A 19,445-nucleotide genomic window follows, 5' to 3' on the forward strand; every position below is an offset into this window, starting at 1 on the left:
AGAATCTCTTTTTCAAACAATTCACTACATTTTGCAAACTCCAAAGGTATGCCAAGAGCTGTGGGCTATTTTAGTTTGAATTGAGGTTGCGGGAAAAGGTTGGCTATATTTTATGTTGAGTATATTTAAAAGGTTTCATTCTAGCTTATCGTTGATTGGCTAAACAAAGCCATCAAACTTAGATGTCATGCTGCGCAAAATCCAACCCATTTTCCTATACACACCAACATAGTGATTTATGTGCCTAAGCCAACACACTCACATACACCACACTCTATTACTCTCACTCACTATAATATACGAGAGGCTAACACACCTCCAAACACACCACCTTAGCCAACGACGAAGAAGAAGAAGAGTTAACGAATGTACGATGCTCAACGAACCTCAGACACATGGACACACACTCATACGATGCGATGAGGCTTGATGATGAAGGCAACGAACATGGATGTATGGATGGATGCATGGTCGACCAACTATACACTTTGAGAGAGTTTGATTTCATTACACTAGTTGACTCTTTCGCTCTCTCTCTCTGGCTTAGGGGGTTTTTTCGTAGAGTTTTTGTGTTGTTGTTGTTTATATGGCTATTTCATTGCTTTGGCAAGCACCACTAAGCCATTAGCAGCAAGTGAGTGAGTGAGTGGCTGGCTGTGGTGAGCTGTGTGTGTGCGTATCAAACACACAACCATTTTACGCTCAAGCACCTCGAACAGGTTTCCAACTTGGCGAGTCTCACCAGAAAGGTGCTCAATCTAGTGCAGTGTGGAGGTATTTTTGCGCGTCGCATAAACGCGATTATTGATTTTAAAAGCGTACGGGGAAACAAAAATTAAAGCGTAAAAAAAGAAAGCCAAAACAGTGTTAATATCGAAAGATAAAGAAATAGAAAAGAAAACTAAAGATTGACTAGAAAGTTCAATAGGCGACTTTGTCAATTTTGAATTGGTGGCCATACCCAACACAAACAACAACAACAAGACCATAACGGAGTTCTAACCTTCAAACCCAACATAAGCCCTTCGAGCTTAGCTGTCACACAAACCTACGAACGAACAAACACACACACACCTACCCCAAGCCAAGGTTCTAGTTGCGTATCGCCGCTGCTGAAATGCACCAACTTTCGAACGTCACATCTCTCGAAAAAACACCGCCGCTAATGTTGTAAGTGCGTGTTGGCATCTCTGTGTGTGCGTGTGTTTACAGTGTGTGCACCAGTGTTTGTGTGTGAGTGATTTTGAACTACGGAGTTTTCCTTCACGGGATTTACGGGAAATCACGTTTTGAAAAGATCATTTGCGTTTTGTAATTCGGCGATTCATGTCGTATAGCGGCGCGTCGCATTTTATGTCGTAAAAGAAAAGAATAGATGAAAAACAAGAAGAAAAAAAACAAAGAACTCAGAATTCAAAATAAATAGAAGAATAAAAAAAAATACATTGTGTTGCACAAAAGAATAGAGTGATAATACACAAATTGAAAGGAATATAAAAAACCAGTAAAATTGCATAGAAAAAAATGCCACAACATTTTTAAAGAAAACAATTGAAAAAGAGTGCGAATCTAAAAAACAAACAAAACAAACAAAAATTGAAACAAAACAACCAAAACACAACAAAACTCCCCAAGCAAAGTGAAAAAGGGTGAAGAAAAAGTGAACCAAACCGCAAGTGTTAAACACCCCCTCATCTGACTACAAAGCCAACCAAATACTCATGGATTAATAAAACCAAAAAGAAAAAATCTAAAAAAATTTATGAATGACAAGTGACCACTTACAAAAATACATCAACATGATAACAATTATATAAGAAAAAATAATAAAAAAAAAATATTTTATTTGAAAAAAAAAAAAACTTTTTGTTCTACAAATCTCCAAAAATAAAACTTTACCTTAGTCAAGTCAAAGTGCCAATTTACAGACCACCGTTGTCATTTGCCAATTTCCAGACATCACTATGCTTACCATGGAGTCCGATATGAAAGGTGGCATCCTGCATGCCACTATGCCTCCACATCATGCCTCGGCGGCCTTGCATGGCCATGCCGCTTCACCCTACAGTGCTTTGGGCCCCCTCATGAATTTGGGCCAATCGCATTTGACACAATCCCACTTGTCGCATCATCATCAGCATCACATGTCCTCCCACTTGGCCAGCCAGGGTTCTTCAGCGCCAAATGGCACCACCAGCGTTTTGAGCTCTTTGCAAAATAGCATGGCCCAAACGTTGAATGGCAATGCCAGTGTTCAGCATGGTTCGCCCTTGCACAGCTCCAGCGACTTGAGTCCTACACAGAGTAGCCACACCAGCATAGGCAGCCATCACATGACCTCGCCGGGCCAGCAAAATCATCATCATTCGCATCATCATGGCGGTGGTGGTATGGGCGGTCAATCCACACCTTTGAGTTCGGGAGGCAGCTCGACAGGTGGTGGTGGCGGCGGCGTCGGCGGCAATGGCATTAACAACAACTCCAATCCCTCGAGTGCCAGCAAAAATGCCCAAAGTGCCGCAGAGCGTGTCAAAAGGCCCATGAACGCCTTTATGGTGTGGTCCAGAGGCCAGCGCCGCAAAATGGCCTCGGACAATCCAAAAATGCATAATTCCGAAATCTCCAAGCGTTTGGGGGCCCAGTGGAAAGATTTGTCCGAGAATGAGAAGAGGCCCTTCATTGATGAGGCCAAACGCCTAAGAGCCGTACACATGAAGGAACATCCCGATTACAAATATCGTCCACGTCGCAAAACGAAGACCTTAACCAAGACCAAGGAGAAATATCCCATGGGTGTGGGAGGCCTATTGCAAGCCTCTGAGGGTGGCGGTACCCCCTCGGCGCGCTCATCCAACACAAATTCGATCTCATCGGCCGCTCAACAGGCGGCGGGAGTTAATCGTGAAATGTATCCCATGAGTGCTCCCAATGGCTACATGCCCAATGGCTATATGATGCATGATCCCTCCGCCGCCGCCTATCAAAGTCAACATGGAGCCTACATGGGCAACTATCATCGCTATGACATGGGCCAAATGCATCAAGCGGCTGCGAATTACATGAATGCCGGCACCGGCTATGGCATGTACAGCACTGTCTCCGGCGGCCAGACCTCACCCTATGGCAATGTCCAACAGCCTGGTTCACCGTATGGCACGGGCACCGGCGGCAGTGTACAGCCCCAGCCCGGCTCACCCTATGGCCTAAGCGGTCAACCTGGTTCTCAAGTCTCCTGCCAAAGTCACAGTCCCAGCGATTCGAGTGTCAAATCGGAACCCGTCTCACCCAGTCCCCAGCTGCAACACAATTCCGCCTCACAACAGAATTCCGCCGCCGCCGCCGCCGCAGCAGCGGCTGTCATAACAAATAACAATAATCATGTGTTGAAACGGGAATACCTAAGTGGCCAACAGCCTTCGGCCGAGTTGAATCACCTCATGAATATGTATCACCTGTCCGACGGCATGCAGGTGTCGGCAGCAGCGGCGGCAGCTGCAGCGGAACATCATCAACGCAATTTGATGCACTATCAGAATAGTTCGCCGGATTTGCAGCATCAGCATCAGGCGCATCATCATCATCAGCAGTCGATGCGTTCCATGGCTCCCCTTGCCCATATGTGAGAAATGGCAACGGCATTTGGAGCACACTCAACGCTGCCAATGGTTTCTAGAAGTGCGGCGGTGGCGGCAGCAGCAGCAGCAGCGGCTATGGCGGATAATCAAACGGCGCCCTCTTCCTCCTCCTCCTCGAATAATAATAACAACAACAACAATAACAACCACCAGCTTATACTCAATGATCAGCCAGAGGATGAGCATTTGCATTTAGCGGAAGATCAGCAACATTCCCATCTACAAAACGAGCAGCCAACATCGCCCTCTCTACTTGTCCAACACCAGCAGCAACATCATCAGCAGCAGCAGCAACAACAACAGCTGCAACAAACTACCGAAATGCTAACCTCCCACCTACAGCATCATTTGAGCTCAGGTACAGTAGCCACGGCGGCAATAAATGCGGATAACAATGCCCCCAATGGTGAAAGCCGTTCCATGCACTCTTATGGCGGCGGCGGCGGCGGAGGCATACATGGCCGCCTTAGTCCCACCGCCTCGGGATCCTCGGGAGGAGGCAGCCGCTCCTCGGCCCATTCAATGCCCTCGCATTCCCCCCATGCTATACATCAAAACTTGACAGGTTATCAGGTTCAGGCAACAGCGGCGGAAAATGGCTGCAATAGCGGAGCTACTGTGGTCACCTCGGCGAGCATAATGGGCCGCCTGACAGCCGGCGGCCTAGGTGTAACGGACAGCAATGGTTTCAATTTGACGGAGGCCAATGGTGGCATGGGTTCTTTAGCGCTACACCATCACACCCATCATAACTCTCCTCATGCACCCCATCATGCCCCCCATTTGGCCCATTTGCCTTATGGCAGCTTGGCCCCGCATCACTCGCACCCCCATCATCATCATCACCACCCTGGCCCTGCCCATATGCATGCCCATTCTCATCATCCTCATCATCATCACCATCATCCGCACGATGCAACAGGATTGTTGGATATCTCCACCTTGTAAATTATCAAAACCCAGCGCGCCCCCTATAACCAGCGCCCCCTGTAACCAAATTCCCCAAACAAAACACCCAGATTACAAACCAACAAAACTTGTAATAAGTTAAAGAGAAGCTTAAGTTTAATTTAAATTAAATATTATATATATATATATATAAAAAAAAAATAAATAAATTTTCAAATTAGTTCTAATGTAAAAAATTTAAAAAAAAACCACTCCCGCCCCCCCCAAACATTATTCCTGGCATAGGGAATAGTAGAACTAAAAAAGTGTAAAAATTCGAAAAAAATGCAAATAAACTTTAGAAATGGTAATAAATATAAAATAATTTAATGAAAAAAAAAAAAACAACAACAACAATACGTACAATATTTAGAAAATTAATAAAATTACAAAAAGAAGAAAAAAAAAAAAACGATTAAAAAAAAAACAAAAAGGACAACAAATATTAGCCGTAATAGCATAGAAGAAGATATCAACATCATCAACAACAACAACAACAGCAGCAGCAGCATCAAAGACAAACCTTCTCCTCCGCCTAATTTTCCACTAATTCTTCTTCGATTGAACGATAGATACGCCAACAAAAACCTCATCATTTCCTTTTGGTTACAAAAAAAAAAAAAAAAAAAAATCTAAACCAACTGCAATTCAGAACTCTTTTATCCATCAAAGAAAATCACACAACCACCTTTAAAGAAATGAAGTCTGCTAAAAGTCTAACAATCTGAAAGCATAGAAAAATCAACAACAACATTCCGCCTCATATTAAAAAAAAAAAAAAACAAACAAAAAACATTCCTTAAAAACAAAGACAAAAAAATTTTAGATATCTTAAAAATGAAAAAAAAAAAACAAATAGATCCACAATTTGTTTTCTATAACGTCTAAAAAGAAGAAAATAATTTCTCCATTACAACCCGTAAATAACTAAAACAAAAATAAAATCCACAATATTTGAAGAAGAATATAAAACAGAAAACAAAATCATGTAAGAAGAAAATTTGTAAAATGTGTGATAAAAAATGTTAATTATATTTCATAATTATTATTATTATTAAAAAAACAAAAAACAAAAGAAAAGAAGAAAAAACAAAAAACTACACCTATTATTATTATTATTATTATGCATATATAATTTTTTTTTTGTTAATTGTAATTAGTTTGGAAATCTATGTTTATAAGTCTTTTTTATATTTGATTTTATTTGGATTCGAATAAAAACTTTACGACATGTAAAATAACTTATGTTTACCACAACAAACAAAAAAATTAAATAATAGTCTTTTAATTTCAACAATATGGAAGAACAAAACACAAAATTTGGTATAAGAAAAAGGGGTAAATATGAAAACAAAAAATTAATGCCAAATGGCCATTGAAGTGATATTGAAATGCCGCCGGCTTCAGTATGTAAAAAGAGGCTTAAACTTTGGAGAGTTTTGTTTCTTGTATCTATTTGGGATGGACTTATAAGAAATATTTTCAGAATTTAGGAAAAAGGTAAACAAAAAAAAAAAAAAAAAAAAAATTAAAAAAAATAAAAAAAAAATATTAAGTTACAGTAAAAATAAAAGAAAGTTTTTTAAAAGAAGATAAAGTGAAAAAAAAATACAAATAAAATAATTTAAATTAAATATATTATATAAATATATTAAAATAAAATGAAATAAATAAGGATATTTAATTAATTAAAACTAAATAAAACTAAATCAATTAAAAATAAAATAAAAAAAATTAAAAAATAAAATAAAAAAAAAAATAATAAAATAAATAAAAAAATAAAATAAAAAAGAATAAAATAAAATAAAAAGTTAGGCATGTGTGTGCGGTTATTCAAGAAACTTTGACTGTCATGGTAGATCACGATTTCGAATACGCCATGTATTTACATCAACACCTAACACCTTTATCAAAATGATAAAGGTATCCTACATACCCAACGACTATATCACGCTTTTGTTTTGCAGCAGGGCTCAACAAGTCCTCCAACTATTCTTAGAGTTGTAAGAGAGAAGAATGCCTTCATCAAAATGGTGTATCAGAAATCATGATCCACTATGTCAGTCAAAGTTTTTTGAATAGCAGAACACACAGCCTAACTCTTTCCTCAATAAGTCCTCGAACTCTTCTTGCCACAGAAATATGGAAGAAAGCCTTACTTTTCACTATTCCAATACAAACTAATCATCAAAGCTAAGAACAAACAAAATGGTGTAGCAGAAATCCCGATCCAGTATGTCAGTTAAAGTTTTTTGATTAACAGAACACACATGCTTATGCTATTCTTTGAATAGAAAGCATGAATATTGTCTCGAGCTAGAATATATTCGAAAAATCACGGAAAGATATAGAAGATCAAAATAAAAAGTTAGGCTGTGTGTGCGGTTATTGAAGAAACTTTGACTGGCATGGTGGATCGCGATTTCTGATATGCTTTGCATCTACATCAACACCTTTGTCAAATAGATTTAGCTATCCTACATACCCATCCACTATTGAGTACGGCATATATCACGCTTATGTTTTGAAACGGGGCTCAAAAAGTCCTCTAACTATTCTTAGAGTAGTAAGAGAGAAAAAAGCCTTACTTTCTACTATTCCGATACAAACTAATCATGAATGCTAAGAACAATCAAAATGGTGTACCAGAAATCGCGATCCGGCATGTCAGTCAAAGTTTTTTGAATAGCAGAACACACATGCTTATGCTATTCTTTGAATAGAAAGCATTGAATATAGTCTCGAGCTAGAGTATATTCGAAAAATCACGAAGAGTTATAGAAGATCCGATACAAACTAATCATAAATGCTAAGAACAAACAGTATGGTGTATCAGAAATCCCGATCCACTATGTCAGTCAAAAATTTATGAATACCAGCATACACATTCCTATGCTACTCTTTGAATAGAAAGCATTACATATGATCTCCTACGATGTTCGAAAAATCGCGAAAAGATATAGAAGATCAAATGCTAAGAAATGCTAATCATCAATGCTAAGAACAACAAAATGGTGTATCAGAAATCCGGATCCACTATGTCAGTCAAAGTTTTTTGAATAGCAGAACACACATGCTTATGCTATTCTTTGAATAGAAAGCATTGAATATGATCTCGAGCTAGAAGAAGTTAAAAAAATCACAAAAAGATTTAGAAGATCAAAATAAAAAGTTAAGCTGTGTATACTGTTGCAAAAAAAATGCAAATTTTGCCCATGAACATTCCACTAAGGAACAGGGGCAAGCTTCTCACATATCGATGAGTGCAGTCCGATTTAAGTTTTAAGCTCAATGATAAGGGGCCTCCTTTTTATAGCCGAGTCCGAACGGCGTGCCGCTATACGACACCTCTTGGAGAGAAGTTTTACATGGCATAGTACCTCACAAATGTTGCCAGCATTAGGAGGGGAAAACCACCGTTGAAAATTTTTTCTTATGGTCTCGCCAGGATTCGAACCCAGGCTGTGTATAGTGTTATGCAACTAAAATAAAACAAAGTAATGGTTGGTGTGTGTTACGAGCCAGAGGGCTTTCCTACACCATTTGCAAAGAAAATCTCAGATCATTAAGCCGGTCTCGAAAGAGAAACAAAACAAAAATTGTGAAATTTAATGATCTGTACCCTAACAGGCAAAAAAGCTTGAAAATGGAGAAATTCGGCAGAGCCCAGCCGGAATTCAAACCTGGGGACAAGGAGCAACAGCGAGAGCCGTCGCCTTTTTTTCACCTAACCAACACGCAGGGGATGTTTCCTATATATGCAGTGCATTGCGTTGGCAATTACGCAAGTTAAGGATTGGAGGGGGGAAAGAGGGAGTAGTGTTTATTGATATTAGTCCTAAAATTTCTGAACGTCAATGTCGGTGGGAACGACATTAGCTCAAAGTCGATTCCACATACGAATGGTTCGAGCGAAAAATGAATTTTCCCGGTAATGCATGGTCCGGTCGACTGGCCAATCGATTACAAACGGCTGTGAGCTCCTGGCAAGTCTTGTATTCCTGGTGAACATCCTAACGCCAGGAATGAGAAGACGAATATCGCTGGTACACACGCCATGAAAATTACGATAGAGCAGTACAACGCTACCCACATTCCGACGATGTTCAAGGGAAGCAATAGAGTTGGATACCCTACTGTCCCCAATCAATCTCTCATCGCTCTCCGTTGAACCTGGTCAAGTAGCTCCAAGGATGATTTTGCAGCTCCTGCCCATATATGAGAGTTATATTGAGAAGATCAGAACAGGTGAAATATTTCTTGCACCGCTTAAGAAAGCCCAAACACTTGAATGCTTCTTTCGTAACTTCGAATATGTGTTTTGACCAAAGGACATCACATTGTATCTTCATGCCCAGAACATCAAGATCATCTGACTGCTCAATATCTATACCGTCGATAGATATCGACGATTGTGGTGGGTCAGTGAATCGCTTGTGAGGCAAGAAACAGCACAGCGTCTTCGGTGCGTTAAAGTCTACTCTGTTCATTCTGTGATTACACGAAAACACATGCTTTGGGCAAAAGTACAGCTAATAGGCAGGGTTGTCGAGCGTGGTTAATGTGGTAATTGTATCATAGAGGCATTTTTGCAACAAATACGATTCAAGTACAACATACCAACGCACGGCCCTTGAAGCCATTACACCAAATATGGTTGAAGAGTCTTCTAACCAAAGATGAAAAGCGTCCCATAGTGGTTGGTGTGAGTTGCTATCTCTGGCTTTCCTTTTCCATTTGCAAAGAACATCTCCGATCGTTAAGTTCGTCTCGAAAAAGAAAAAAAAAAGAAAATAAACTATGATAAAATAAAGTAAAAAAAACTAAAATAAAATAAAACTAAAATAAAATAAAATAAAACAAGTAAAAAGGCGTTAAGTTCGGCCGGGCCGAACTTTGGATACCCACCACCTCGGGTATATATGTAAACCACCTTCCAAAATCCGATGAAAATTGCATAACTTATGTCCCATAGCGGTTATAAAGAAATATAATCCGATTTGTACCAATCTAAAAATCTATATATCTAAAAATAAACCGATCTGAACCATATACAACATGGATGTCGAAAAGCCTAACATAACTCAATGTGTCAAATTTCAGTTAAATCGGATTATAAATACGCCGTTTTGGGGGCCAAGACTTTAAATCGAGATATCGGTCTATATGGCAGCTATATGCAAATCTTGATCGATCTAGACCAAATTGGAGAACTTAACTCTCTGTCCCAAATTTCGGCAACATCGGACAATAAATGCGCCTTTTAAAGGCCAAAAACATTAAATCGGAGGATCGATCTATATGGCAACTATATCCAAATCTGAACCGATCTGGGCCAAATTGTCGGAGGATGTCTAGGGGCCTAACACAACATACTGTCCCAAATTTCAGCAAAATCTGATAATAAATGTGGCTTTTATGGGCCTAGGACCCTAAACCAGAGGATCGGTCTATATGGCAGCTATATCTTAGTCTTGACCGATCTGAGCCAAATTGACGAAGGATGTCGAAGGGCCTAACACAACTCACTTTCCCCAATTTCAGCGAAATCGGATAATAAATATGGCTTTTGTGGGCCTAAGACCCTAAATCGGAGGATTGGTCTATATGGCAGCTATATCCAAATCTAAACCGATCTTTGCCAAATTGACGAAGGATGTCGATGGGCCTAACACAAATCACTGTCCCGAATTTCATTAAAATCGGATAATAAATATGGCTTTTGTGGGCCTAAGACCCTAAATCGGAGGATCGGTCTATATGGCAGCTATATCCAAATCTTGACCGATCTGGGCCAAATTAACGAAGGACGTCGAAGGGCCTAACACAACTCCCTGTTCCAAATTTCAGCGAAATTGGATAAAAAATTTGGATTTTATGGGCCTTAGACCCTAAATCGGAGGGTCGGTCTATATGACAGCTATATCCAAATCTGGACCGATCTGAGCCAAATTGACGAAGGATGTTAAAGGGCCTAACACAACTCACTGTCTCAAATTTCAACGAAATCGGACAATAAATGTGGCTTTTATGGGCCTAAGACCCTATATCGGTGGATCGGTCTATATGGGGGCTATATCAAGATACAGTCCGATATAGCTCATCTTCGAACTTAACCTGCTTATGGACAAAAAAAGAATCTGTGCAAAATTTCAGCTCAATATCTCTATTTTTAAAGACTTCAACAGACAGACGGACAGACGGACGGAAATGTCTAGATCGTCTTAGATTTTTACGCTGATCAAGAATATATATACTTTATATATATACTTTATAGTCGGAAATGGATATTTCGATGTGTTGCAAACGGAATGACAAAATGAATATACCCCCATCCTTCGGTGGTGGGTATAATAAAATGAAATAATTCATACAATTGGATATTGTCCGCTTCTAGACTATAGGGTAATCGGTTTCTATTATATTAAAAATAGAAAAAACGCCTGTTTTTCAAAGTTAGGCAGAAAATGTTATTTTATACCCTCCACAATAGGATGGGTTTATACTTTAATTTCGTCATTCTGTTCGTAATATGTGACCCCGTAAAGTATATATATTCTTGACCGTCATATAATTTTAAGTCGATCTAGCCAAGCCATGTCCGTTCGTCTGTCCGTCCGTCTGTCTGTCGATGGCAAGCTAACTTTCGAAGGAGTAAAGTTAGCCGCTTCCAATTTTGCACAAATACTTTTTATAAGAATTGGTCGGTTGGGATTGTAAGTGGGTCAAATCGGTACATGTTTTTGATATAGCTGCCATATAATCCGATCTTGGGTCTTGACTTTTTTAGCCTCGTCCGATTTGACTGAAATTTTGCGCGTGGTATTTTGGTATCACTTCCAACAACTGCGCTAAGTATGGTTCAAATCGGTCCATGTTTTGATATAGCAGCCATATAAATCGATCTTGGGTCTTGATTTCTTGTGCCTCTAGAGGTCGCAATTGTCGTCCGATTTGACTGAAATTTGGTGTTTCCAACAACTGTGCTAAGTATGATTAAAACAGGTTCAAAACCTGGTATCGCTATCATATAAACCGATTTTGGATCTTGATTTCTGGAGCCAATAGAGCGCGCAATTCTCATCCGATTTGGCTGAAATTTTGCATGAGGTGTTTTGTTATGACTTGCAATAACTGTGCTAAGTATCTTGGGTTTTGACTCCTTCAGCCTCTACAGGACGCCTTTCTCGTGGGATTTGACTGAAATTGTGCACGTAGTGTTTTGGTATCACTTCATATTCATAACCTGGTATAGCTGCCATATAAACCGATCTTGGGTCTTGATTTCTTGAGCCTTTAGAGGGCGCAATTCTCATCTGATTTGACTGAAATTTTGCACCTGGGGTTTTCGTATCACTTCCAACAGCTGCGCTAAGAATGGTTTAAGTCGGTCCATGTTTTGATATAGCTGCCATATAAACCGATCTTGGGTCTTGACTTCTTGAGGCTCTAGAGAGCACAATTCTTACCCGATTGGAATGAAATTTTGAACGACGTGTTTTGTTATGATATTCAACAACTGTGCTAAGTATGATTCAATTCGGTTCATAACCTGATATAGCTGCCATATAAACCGATCTGGGATCTTGACTTCTTGAGCCTCTAGAGGTCGCAATTATTATCCGATTTGGAAGAAATTTTGTAAAACGGCTTTTCTCATGACCTTCAACATACTTGTTTGTTATGGTCTGAATCGGTCTATAGCCCGATACAGCTCCCATATAAATCGATCTCTCTATTTTACTTCTTGAGCCCCCAAGGGACGCAATTCTTATTCGAATTGGCTGACATTTTACACAGGTCTCCAACATATAATTTAATTGTGGTCTAAATTGGATCATATCTTGATATCGCTCTAATAGCGGAGCAAATCTTTTCTTATATCATTCTCGAACTCGACAAATGCGCTCCATGGTGGAGGGTATATAAGATTCGGCCCGGCCGAACTTAGCACGCTTTTAATTGTTTTTTTTTTGATTTTCCTATAGCTCTTAAACGTTCACCCTTTATATATGCTTAGTAGGGTCGGAAACTGATAGTTCGAAATTAGTATAGCCCCATCTTATGGTGGTGAGTATAAAAATATTTTAAAACTATTGGGCTGCCCAAAAAGTAATAGCAGATTTTTCATATAGTCGGCGTTGACAAATTTTTTCACAGCTTGTGACTCTGTAATTGCATTCTTTCTTCTGTCAGTTATCAGCTGCTTCTTTTAGTTTGTTTTATAAAAAAAGTGTAAAAAAAGTCTAAAAAAAGTATATTTGATTAAAGTTCATTCTAAGTTTTATTAAAAATGCATTTACTTTCTTTTAAAAGATCCGCAATTACTTTTTGGGCAACCCAATAGAATTCATTGATTTTCTATTGCCATTAGTAAATCGATTTTCAAAATTCTTTAACGACTTTTGCTTTACAAGCTCCAAGCTTCTTCGGAGCAATTGACTTCCATTGTGGGTACGGGTATATTCTTGATCCTCTTGACATTCTTAGTTGGTCTACCCATGTTCATCAGTTCATCTGTCAGATTTGGATATAACTCCCACCCATTAAAATCGCCCTTTGATTTCAATTCATGAACCCTTAGACGCCCTATTTGTTATTCGATTTGGCTGAAATTTTGCGCGTACTGTTTTGTTTTGCTGATAAGGCTCACAGAACAACCGATCTCCCGATTTAACATATTGGGCCCCTGGATTCAGCATATTAGTCATATATGTCTTCAATGTAGTTTTGACTTCTAACATCCGTGGTAAGTAGGGTTGAAGAAATAGGTGTATAACCTGATATATGTAGCCCCCATATAAACCAATCTCCCGTTTAGTGAGATATGGCCTTCAACTAAATTCGTTTGTTGAATTTTTTGCCACAATCCATGTTGGTGGGTTCTAAAGATTCGTCCCCGCCAAACTTAGCACTTGTTACTTATTTTTGGTTATTATTCCCCCAAACGTTTTGGAAAAGCCATTCGGACCAACTCGAAATCAATTAACCCACTCATATATAGAGAAACATGTTTCGTTTCCATTAGGGATGGCATAAAATTTACAACGTTATTAAAAAGATGTTAAAAAGATTTATGGAATGGAACTCATTAACCTTTTAAACTCGAAGGCCCCCTTTGCTCCCCCCCCCCCCCCCTCCACCAACGCCCCAAAGGTGAGAGGGCATATATGGAAATATTTCTTACGCTGGGAGGTGATAAGTTTTATCATTGAGTCATCAACAGCTCCAACAATACTTTTGGACTTGTTTGAATTAATTCATGCTCTTTTGATGCGATGCGATTCGAAAGCATGGATGGCGTCGATGATAACTATGGCTATGGATAAGTCCCCCCACCCCCATGCGTTCATAGCAGACAACCGGTATTCGCCCATAAGTTTGGAGGAGCAAGTGTTGCGTTGTTGGGTACTTTAAATTCGGAACTTCGAATTCAGAAAAAGCTGAGAAAGAGACAGACATTAGGAAGAACGAAGCGTTGGGGAGATACTCACCATGAGCACCAACAAAATAAAACATTGATCATTTCTGTTTTAAGCTTGTTTGGGGGTTCTGTTTCTTCTTTTTTTTGAGTTGTGAACAACTCAATAAAGGTTTTTTTTTTTTTTTTGTGAACTTAATTTGTGTGGATTTTGGTGAAAAACAAAAACAATTTTTTTAAGAAAATATTATTAAATAAATAATTTAAGCAAACAGCTCGTACATTTTTGTATTAGCATATGTCGTTGCCTGTCAAGTGTTTAAATCAAATAAAAGCTCTGACATTTGAGCCGAAGCTCAGTGCTATGGCCTGAGTTAAACATGCGAGCGAGCGAGCATCGTGCAAGCCACCAACAGCTGTGCAAGAAAATTCGCTCAAGCCTTGACTAAGGTTTTTGCCACCTAACTTGAACTAAAAGAGCAAACATTTATTTTTGTTTGTTTGATTATTTTTTTTCTTTTCGCCAAACACATTGTTTAATTTAATTAACAGAAGAAGATACTCGGAGCAAAAAAAAAAACAAAAAAATACACAAAAAAGTAACAAACTCTAGAAAAGGAGGAAGAGCTTAAGGTCAATGCTGAAACATTGAACTAAAATATTGATTAAAAAAATCGAACAAAAAGGAGTTTTCAACACAAACAAGTAAAAGCATGCTAAATTTGACCGGGCCGAATCTTATATACCCTTCACCATAGATCGCATATGTCAAGTTCTTTGTCCGATATGTGATTATGGCCAAACAAAAGATAATGGATAAGAATTGCTAAGCTAATGGAGCCTTACCAAGTTTTGCACCTACTGGAGCCATACTTGGTGTGGCTGTTGGAGACCAAAGTAGAAAGCGTTGTGGAAAATTTCAGCCATATCGGCTAAGAATTGCCCCCTATAGTGGCTAAAGAAGTAAAATAGGGAGATCAATTTATATGGGAGCTGTATCAGGCTACAGACCGATTCAGACCATAATAAACACGTATCTTGATGGTCATGAGAGGATCCGTCGTACAAAATTTCAAGCAAATCGGATAATAATTGCGACCTCTAGAGGGTCAAGAAGTCAAGATCCCAGATCGGTTTATATGGCAGCTATATCAGGTTATGAACCGATTTAAACTTTATTTGACATAGTTGTTGAAAGTAAGAATAAAATACGTCATGCACAATTTCAGCCAAATCGGATAAGAATTGCGCCCTCTAGAGGCTCAAGAAGTCAAGACCCCAAGATCGGTTTATATGACAGCTATATCTGGTTATGAACCGATTTGAACCATACTTAGACACAGTTGTTGAATATCATAACAAAACACGTCGTGCAAATATTCGTTTAAATCGGATAAGAATTGCGCCCTCTAGAGGCTCAAGAAGTCAAGACCCAAGATCGGTTTATATGACACCTATATCAGGTTATGAACCGATTTGAACCATACTTAGCACAGTTTGTTGAATACCATAACAAAACACGTCGTGCAAAATTTCATTGCAATCGGATAAGAATTGCGCACTCTAGAGGCTCAAGAAGTCAAGACCCACGATCGGTTTATATGGCAGCTATACCAGGTTGTAAACCGATTTGAACCATACTTGGTACAGTTGTTGGATATCATTACAAAACATGTCGTGCAAAATTTCAGCCCAATCGAATGAGAATTGCGCCCTCGAGAGGCTCAAGAAGTCAAGACCCAAAATCGATATAATGGCAGATATATCAAAACATGGACCAATTTGGCTCATTTACAATGACAACTGACCTACGCAAAATTTCAAGCGTTAAGCTTTAGCGTGCTTTTGACAGACAGACGGACATGGCTAGATCGTGTTGAAATGTCATGACGATCAAGAATATATTGGGTTGCCCAAAAAGTAATTGCGGATTTTTTAAAAGAAAGTAAATGCATTTTTAATAAAACTTAGAATGAACTTTAATCAAATGTACTTTTTTTACACTTTTTTCTAGAGCAAGCTAAAAGTAACAGCTGATAACTGACAGAAGAAAGAATGCAATTACAGAGTCACAAGCTGTGAAAAAATTTGTCAACGGCTATATGAAAAATCCGCAATTACTTTTTGGGCAACCCAATATATACCTTATGATGCCTTAGACGCATGATGCCTTAGAGGTAAAAAAAAAATATTGCTGGGTTAGCTTTGTGACCCTAAGGATTACTTAAAACATATATGAAAAAGATATGCATAGGGAGGCCACCGGTTAGCATGCCCCTTATAACACAGAACGCCTAGTTTCAAATCCCGCCGTGAGCATAAACAAAATTTTCAGCGGTGGTTATCGTCCTACTTATGCTGGCTACATTGGTACGGTGTCCCGCCATGTTAAAACTTCGCCATGAGGCACGCCGTTCGGACTTCATATAATTAAAAGGAGATCCTTCATCAATGTGCTTAAACTTTAATCGGACTGCGCTCATAGATATGAGAGAAGTATCACCTGTTCCTCAATGGAATATTAATAAGAAATTTAGTAGTAGTAGCAGTAAATGCATGAGATAGGTTGAATAGGTAGGTCACCATAAAGTTGGGTTCTTTCAGAAACCAGTTCTGGCTCACCAGACTCATCGAAGTGTCTACTCGGCTCGTGTATGTTTGATCGAAATTCTTCTACCTTTTCTATCACCTACAGATAATTCGGCAAGATCACCCTATTTAGAGAAAAAACGGTCTGCCATAAGACGCATTTAGACGTTATCGTCCATTGTGAGTAGGATGATACTCTCTACCGTTGAACCATCCAGATCGCTTTAAACAGTCCAACAACTTGCGAATGTTCCCATTCTCCAAATCAAACAAGTTCTCAACGTAATGAAAACCTCAAGTGGAATTCCTTACCTCAAGTAGAACTCCTTCTAACTGCCTGTGCGGGAAACACACACGGCAGATATAGTCTCTTCTTTCTCGACGTCCTCTCAGCTTGTGCAGAAATCGTTATTGACACCTTTCAGTCTGTCACCACGTTAATCGACCAGACAATGACCTGTCATGGCGAACGCAATGGCTGAGAAGTCTGTTCAAGCCAGCGATTGCAAAGCGATAGACCTCTTTCAATCTTGATTTGGAGTATTCACAACTTCCACTTCTTGACCATCTGTCACTCATTGCCTTTCGAGCCTGATCCTGAAGACTAAGCTTACATGTCGCTAGAGTTATACTCACAGATTCATGTTCCTCTGGAATTCTCTACAATTCCCTTGGATATTTCTGTGGCCGGGCACTAAAAACAGGTGAATATTGAACTGTTCACATATCTTGATGAGACATCTGCGACAGTCTAGGGCGGTTTGTGAATTCTGAAATTTGTTCCCCAGAGATTTAATGGACATCTGGCTATATATATAACACATTTATGACAATATGCTGTTTATACTAAATATTAATGCATACTACTCATACCTTATGCTACTCATACTACATGCTACTCATACTATATACTACTCATACTACATACAGCTCATACTTCGTAATGCTCGTACTACATAGTACTCATACCACATGATACTCATACTACATACTATGCATACTTCATACTACTCATACTTCATACTACTCATACCATATGCTACTCATACTACATACTACTCATTCTAAATACATACTTTTTACTACGTACTTCTTATACTACATTCTCGATTCAAAGGCAATCCAATCTTCTCTTCCGCGAAAACGAGTCTTGAAGATCTTATCCTGAATAATTCTCGATACCAGGTGCTTTGAGACAATCCTCTGTCTACCCTCTGTATCTATAGCACCAAGAATCCAGTGCCACTCATACTACATACTACTCATACTTCGTACTACTTATACTACATACTACTCATACATCGGATTACTTATAATACATACTACTTATACTTCATGGTACTCATACTACATCCTACGCATACTCATTAGGGCGGGGCGATTGTTTTTATCTTTTTAATCGTATAGCAAAAACGTAAACAACGTGAAATTCCAAGAAACTTCTGCGAAGAAACCATGTATCTAAAATAAAATTCTTATCCGCGCCTCTCGACTTGAAAATGCGTATGCCCGCCTTTGGCAAAAAAATAAATGCTAGAAATAATTGTTTTTTCCAACTCGAGAGGCGCGGATTAAGATTTTATTTTAGGCACATGGTTTCTTCCAGGAAGTTTATTAGAATTTCTTGTACATCACGTTTTCGCTATACGATTTTTAACTTTTTTTCATCCATTCAAATCAACCCGCCCTACTCAGTTAGAATGTTTCGTCCATTCTGATACCATAGGAATACAAGAAGGAAGATGCCTTCTTGTTCCTGCCATTGAACCATCTATATCGCTTTAAACAGACCAACAACTTGCGAATGTTCACATCAACTGAAACAGACAAGTTATCAAAGTAATGAAAACCTCAAGTGGAACTCCTTACTTCAAATGGAATAATTCTCGGTTCTAGGTGCTTTGAGACAATCCTCAGTCTACCCTTCGTATCTATAGCACCCAGAATCCAAGGCCACTCATACCACATACAGCTCATACTTCGTACTACGTATACTACATACTACTCATACTTCGTGGTACTCATACCAATACTACATCACACGCATATTATTCATACTACATGCTACTCATACTACATAATACTCAATCTACTTATACTCATAACACATGAAGTATGAGTTCTACATACTTCCTAACAGAATACTTCTTATACTACATACTCTCATTAAAAACAGCATCGTCTTTCAACTTTTCTTCCGCGAAAGCGAGACCTAAAGTTTTCAGTGCCGTGCCAGTGCTTTGAGGCCATCCTCATTCATAGTCTCCGTATCTATAGCACCCAGAATCCAGTGACCCATATGCCTACACTGGTTTCACAATGACTGTATAACGTAGCAATGAGTGCTGTCGGATTAAAGTCATCTCAGTGATAATACTCCTATTAATCGCAGAGTCCGAATGGCACGACGCACAGTGTTGCCCCGGTGGACAAAAATGCAAAAATCGGAAATGAAAATTTTTATGAAATCTTTTACTAATCTTTTAGAAAACACTTCAAATATGAAGAATTTAAAAAAAAATAATTATATTTGAAGTTCCTCGTCATCTAATGGGCGTTTTCGTACGAAGGTTTTTTAACAAATGGATGATGCATATTTTTTCCCAAAAATTAAAATTTCTGTTTATGTAAACAAAATTGATTTTTTATTTATTGGGGTACCAAAATAGAATAAGATCTTAAAGAGGACATAATTGACAGCACATTTGTCAACGTAAGGTGTCACTGACATGAACATATGGTTAGTACCGTTACTTTTAAATAAGAGGCAAAAATAAAGCAATTACTGTCAAAAGTGAAATTTTCAGCAGAGTGGATCTAAAAAAGTCCAACTGGGACCACGCTAACTCTTT

The 19,445-nt window shown here is 38.8% G+C and overlaps 1 protein-coding gene across 1 annotated transcript; it reads left to right on the top strand.

Annotated features, from left to right (window-relative positions):
* Window positions 1–736: 736 nt before the first annotated feature.
* LOC106081082 (transcription factor SOX-1) lies at window positions 737–3,623 on the top strand. The gene has a single exon (XM_013242801.2). The coding sequence runs from the start codon at window positions 1,965–1,967 to the stop codon at window positions 3,621–3,623; it is 1,659 nt and encodes a 552-aa protein (XP_013098255.2). The 5' UTR covers window positions 737–1,964.
* The last annotated feature ends 15,822 nt before the right edge of the window (window positions 3,624–19,445 follow it).

This window comes from Stomoxys calcitrans, chromosome 3, assembly GCF_963082655.1.
Source record: "Stomoxys calcitrans chromosome 3, idStoCalc2.1, whole genome shotgun sequence".
Classification (NCBI taxonomy): domain Eukaryota; kingdom Metazoa; phylum Arthropoda; class Insecta; order Diptera; family Muscidae; genus Stomoxys; species Stomoxys calcitrans.

Excerpts from the sequence above, each read along its gene's own strand:
- LOC106081082 (XM_013242801.2), top strand. The coding sequence starts at position 1,965 with ATGCTTACCATGGAGTCCGATATGAAAGGTGGCATCCTGCATGCCACT.